Below are 5537 nucleotides of genomic sequence, written 5' to 3'. Positions count from 1 at the left end.
TACACTGTATCGAAAGTATCCTAAAAAAGCCTCTTTCGAAGCCTCTCAAATGACTTTCAAGTAAAACTAAGAAATTGGTACTAACGACAAAGCCATTCCCTCTTATGAAACTCGAAATCACAAAAGACGTAAATTGAAATCGTGTGATATACATGTTCCAATCGTGAATCCGCTGCCACAGTTCTGCACAAATGTTGTAACTCCTTCCACTGGAACAACAGGATTCTGTTCTCCATCGCAAAATGATTGAGAACTAACGGAAGTGTGGGACGTACAGGGTGTCCCAAAAATGATGTAACACCTTGAAAGAGGTGGTTCGGGAGGTGATTTGAAACAACTTTTTCCTTAGCGAAAATGTTGTCCGAGGCTTCGTTGAGGAGATATTAACGGAAAACACTGACCAATCAGAGCGCGAGTATACCGTTGAGCGGCCGCGCTCATACGCTACCGCGAGCGCTCCATCGGCATACTCGCGCACTGATTGGTCAGTGTTTTCCTTTAATATCTCCTTAACGAAGCCTTGTACAACATTTTCGCTAAGGAAAAAATTGTTTCAAATCACCTCTCGAACCACCTCTTTCAAGGTATTACAACATTTTTGGGACACCCTGTAGTTTGGCGCCATGCTGAATGATTGGAGAACGATTAATCGATAGTGCATACCTCGATCGTATGTGCGCACAGTGACACTTGACAAGTGGTCAAACTGGCAGCACCATCTCACTACACAACACAAAGTTTATGTCGGCTTGTAATCTGGTCGGTGGGAAGGATTTGAAAACAAGATATGCAGGAAAATTCGGTGAGTGTTTCTCTCTGTTTAATTGTTCTTCATTTGGCTACCTGTGCCCACTTGAATCCTACCTGTGGCTTTAGCGCATTATCTAACATTCAACGTTATATAAGCTTGATGTTCTAACCTCAAACTGTTTCGTCGCTGCTCCAATCGTTCGGCACGTAGATATCGTTTCGGAGCGAATTCGTTTCGTCTCGTATCTTATCGCGAACTGTCATCTGATAAACGATGAACTTTACCTGTTACCTCGTCGTATCCGAGTGCTTCAGTATCAATCATACCGCAGGAAGACTCACTATGGTTGACCCAATCACTATATGCAGCATTGCATATTACACTGAAGCCTTACAAGTTCTTCTATTTACGCAATATTATCTGTCAATGCAAGCTGTAGCTTTAGCTGATGTTAGGGTGAATAATATTGATAAATGTAGTGAGTGAAAAGTGTATTGTATGATTCTAACGCGTTGATTGTTCGTTCAAAGTTACTGCCCCTTAAGGTGATACGAGTAGAGGCATCATGTAAGTATTGTAATTACGGGTTTATATAGAAATCTAATTCTCAGTAACTGTTCCTCATTATTACATATTATTAAGAACTGATCATTTTATAAGTAACAAGGATAAAAAAGAAACATGCACATTTCATTTTATCATATAAGACAACGGTGCTTGATATACTGATTATAACATTAATAGAAATTTAAAATAAATTTAACAACATATTAAAACTTGCAGTAATAAGCATGAATATTAATAGTCATTGCTTTTCTAACATCTTTTTGTCCATAGTTTTTACTAAAATGCTTTTGATTGATATAGCATATTGGATGATAAATGTATCACGTATAGAACACCGTTTTTACAGGTTGGATTACAGTGATGAGTTAGAATTACAAAAAGAAGCGGACGAGGTGGAACAATTTGCCATGACTTCCTTAGGAAAGTTAATATTTGTAGATTTACATTGTAGACATCCAAAGTCTTTATCTACAGATAAATTACCTATAGATACCGTTGATTCTTTATCGCTTGCTTTTGAGGATCTCTTTCACATGCCATTTGACATTATTGAAAATTATAGTAATACAGTGCATACTTTGGATATTAGTCATAATAAGTTTAGTAGGTATGTACATATCATCGAAACCAATCCTGCATGTGTAAATTTAGGCTCAATTACAAACAGGAAACCTCCATTGAGATGTACATTGTCGTTTTAGAAATTTACAATTCTTGGCTGAATTTGAAAATTTGACGTCTCTCAACTTAGATCACAATAATATAGACGACAACACTGTACTCCCACATATGCCGAAACTTCAACTTCTGTGGTTAAATCATAATAATGTAGAGGATTTGTATCCATTTATAAAGAATCTCTACGAGAGTGTACCAAACCTCAGATACTTATGCCTTATGGGTAATAAGGCAGCACCAAGTTATTTGAATGGTGGAACCTTTTATGACTATCTTCAATACAGGTATGAAAAAAAAAGGATGAACAGGGTAACACCAAGTTTATAAATTTATAGCTTGTTTAGTCAAACACTTTCTTTTGAAAAAAAGGTTGTACGTTATATCTTGGTTCCCTCATCTGGTACATCTGGATGACAGAAGTGTGACGCCAGAACAACGTCAGGAAGCAAAAAGGCTTTTCAAACGACCATTTCTAGAAAACTTTACGGAGCATGCTCCTCTTCCAGAATGCATTAAACAATTGCATCATAAACTTACCAGCATATTCTCCAAACCAACACTGCCATACAAAGCAAAGCCAAGGGGAACAAATTTCATTGTTTAATACAGTATTAAATTGTTAATGTGGATCTGCTTGGAAGCTATCCACTTTTACTAAATTAGGATAAATAGCAAGACACACATGTTTTTATTTTATACAAAATCGAGTGGTAGAAGCCACCACATGGGGCAGTAACAAATCAACAAGAATTTTATAATATAAAATACAATTTACACTGAAGTACATGATTATATTAATCATTTTTATACTTGAGTCTGAACAAATTCGTACACAATAAATGAAGATGCTACAACAATCGCAACGAGGAGATATTTTTCATTCTACGTATTTTTCACAATTGAACAATGTTACTCAACTACAATTTAAAAAGTACTCAGCCCTACTTAATTCCCAATTTTTACAAATATTGTATACTATACACTTGTTACATACACTGTTATGTGTTTGCTCAGAGATATTTTATACTAATGGCAATAATAAATAAAGAATAAAAGTTTATATTATGAAACCATCTGTGATTGCTTTTAATAATAGTTTTGTAACTAATTTATGGCGTGGATCTTTCAACTGTTTTCACTTTTGAATATAGTGTTCTAATTTTTAATCGAAGTGTGAAACATGTCTCGCTTGCGTAATAATATTTTACGAATTGTTTAAGCTTGCTCAAACTTTTCATACGTTGATTTTGCTTTTGAACATTTTATTTTCCTGCTAAATATTTTTTACTATGTCCATGGTTTAACATGTTATTACAAAGTACGAAGTACTATATCATATTTTTATTGACCTAATTTTCAACTGCCTTCCTTGAACAAAATCGAACAAATGAATTTATTTAAAACAAATATTCCACAATAGAGTTATTAATATAGTACTTATTCGATTCATTTCCTGATGGAACAGGCTTGAATGTAATTTGTAGTTTTTGAGCTCAAGATAAGTTCAAGCTTCTATTTATTTAATAAAAGTATTCGTTTAAACCCTTTTCAATTAAGACTTTTTCTTGAGAAAGAGTGGTAAGCGTAAGATACATTATAATTTTAGAGATGGAAATGTAAAAAGACTAAAATAAATATTTATCAGAACTAATCATTTTCGTTTACTTATTTCCCACAGCGAGAATCCTGAATACAAATTCCTAATCATTTTTCACCCGAAAACGTAATTAATGTTATGCTTAAACAAGTGTAAATATATCGCAAATTTCACGTTCGAAATAATACGTATCTCCGTCGCAGAGTTCATTTTAAAATTCGTGATAAATTTTCTTAGCGATAACAAATTTAATTCTTTTGTGACGAATTTCCCTATCTTTCGAGGAACGCGGGAATAACGTTGATGACTATGCATTGTTTGCTCCGCCATCTGCGGAATGAAAAAATTCGTTTCGTTTTTCATCGAGCGCGCATTGTTTTTCTCGACATTGTAGCTCAACCGAAACAATATTTGTATTTTGATAAGAATAACGTTCTAGAATTCGACGAATGCGAACCCTTTGGCGCTGATCGTTTCAAGATTGATTTGATATTCGATTCTTATTAGGAAACGCGGTTCAGACGGTCGTAAACATGTGTAAGATAAGAAAGTTTATTGAACGAATTAGAATAAGTCGTAAATTCCATTTTATGCTTGTATATACCAAACGGTAACATGATAAGTCATGCAGAAATATCGTGCGGCTAATTAACACAATGCAGCTGCAATAAATTAATGTTGGATCTTCTTTTTTATCGAGTCACGGAATGAACACGAAAACACTTGTAAAAAATTATAGGTACTAATTGTTTTCTTGTAACTGTTCGTTGTTTCATATTTTTTAGTCGCAAAAATGTTACTCGTTCTTTTTCTAAGATTATGTCAATTTTTAATGAATTTTCTGGTATTAAATAGATTCAACTAAATCGCTCGTTGCAAAGTTCAGATTAATTTTCACACTCTACACGATTGCATAATCGTTATCTAATATTTGTTCCAATAATCGTCGCGCTATCAACTTTGGTTTCTAAAGTAAGTATCCGCTCCTTCCATACTCAATAATAAGTAGTCAAATAAGAACACGAATTGTAGGTTACGGGTTTGGTCGTGCAGCTAAAGCGCTCGACTGTGGATCCGAGGGTGGGTCTTCGTGTGTTCGAATCTCCGTGCCTTGTTTTTCGTTTAGACTCCTACAGTAATGTTTTCTTTCATAGATCGAAGAAGAAAAATCAAGATAATTCATTCATTCGTAAGATAAAGGATCTTTCAATTGTCCCCAGGTGGTGAGACACAATAGTTTTCAATTAGAATAGTAAATTTTAAATATTTGCATGTACATCACGATACTCCTACAATAATATGTTTTCTTTCATACATCGAAGAAGAAAATTCAAAATAATTCATTCGTTTGTAAGATAAGGATCTTTCAATTATCCCCAGGTGGTAAGACACAATAGTTTTCAATTAGAATAGGAATTTGAAATACTTGCAAGTACATCACCGATACTTTCCTCCAGAATAATTTCATTTATTTGTAAGATTGGTCTTTCAATATTTCCTATGTGGTATAGGGCAATAGTTTTCAATTAGAATAGGAATTTAAAATATTTGCAAGCATATAACAATACTTTGCTGAGAACTATTTTCATCTCATGATTAATCTTATCAGCGACTGTATCGTGCATATCGATATTTGTACGATAGCGTCAACTGTTTCACCGATTACGAATGGAATCCACTCGCTCCACACAACCTGCCGATTCATTATTTGCGATCACTCGTGGAAACTGTGTGTGGCTATAAGCGTATGTGCGTTAGACCACACGAGGACACCGGACAGTAAACTCTTTTTGTCACGTGTTTTTCGATTCGCGTCCGCATGTTACAGATTTGCTTCTTATCCGTCGCATTAGATATGTTAACTGATTCGTTCTGGACACACCTTTATCGTGGCTTCTTTTTTTTTTTTGCTACGTTTTTACGAACCTGAACACGCAATAGCGG

The 5537-nt window shown here is 34.6% G+C and overlaps 1 protein-coding gene across 2 annotated transcripts; it reads left to right on the top strand.

Annotated features, from left to right (window-relative positions):
• The first annotated feature begins 643 nt into the window (after nucleotides 1-643).
• On the top strand, nucleotides 644-3069 carry LOC128892691 (leucine-rich melanocyte differentiation-associated protein-like). 2 transcript variants are annotated; one of them, XM_054153233.1, is made up of 5 exons: nucleotides 654-802; nucleotides 1282-1318; nucleotides 1665-1925; nucleotides 2020-2280; nucleotides 2366-3069. In XM_054153233.1, coding segments are annotated over exons 2-5 (759 nt in total). In that variant the 5' UTR covers nucleotides 654-802; nucleotides 1282-1316; the 3' UTR covers nucleotides 2601-3069. The 2 variants fall into 2 exon arrangements, with proteins under 2 accessions (XP_054009209.1, XP_054009208.1); XM_054153234.1 differs by lacking the exon at nucleotides 1282-1318 and having other exon boundaries at nucleotides 644-802.
• The last annotated feature ends 2468 nt before the right edge of the window (nucleotides 3070-5537 follow it).

This window comes from Hylaeus anthracinus, unplaced genomic scaffold, assembly GCF_026225885.1.
Source record: "Hylaeus anthracinus isolate JK02 unplaced genomic scaffold, UHH_iyHylAnth1.0_haploid 14754, whole genome shotgun sequence".
Taxonomy (NCBI): Eukaryota; Metazoa; Arthropoda; class Insecta; order Hymenoptera; family Colletidae; genus Hylaeus; species Hylaeus anthracinus.
The sequence above is the reverse complement of the archived record's forward strand: the minus strand, read 5'-3'. Positions and strand labels throughout refer to the sequence as shown.

Bases quoted from the DNA above. Each gene is read 5' to 3' on its own strand.
- LOC128892691 (XM_054153233.1), top strand. The intron at 1,926-2,019 runs GTATGTACATAT...TTGTCGTTTTAG, and splicing joins AGTCATAATAAGTTTAGTAG to AAATTTACAATTCTTGGCTG. The intron at 2,281-2,365 runs GTATGAAAAAAA...TTTGAAAAAAAG, and splicing joins TATGACTATCTTCAATACAG to GTTGTACGTTATATCTTGGT.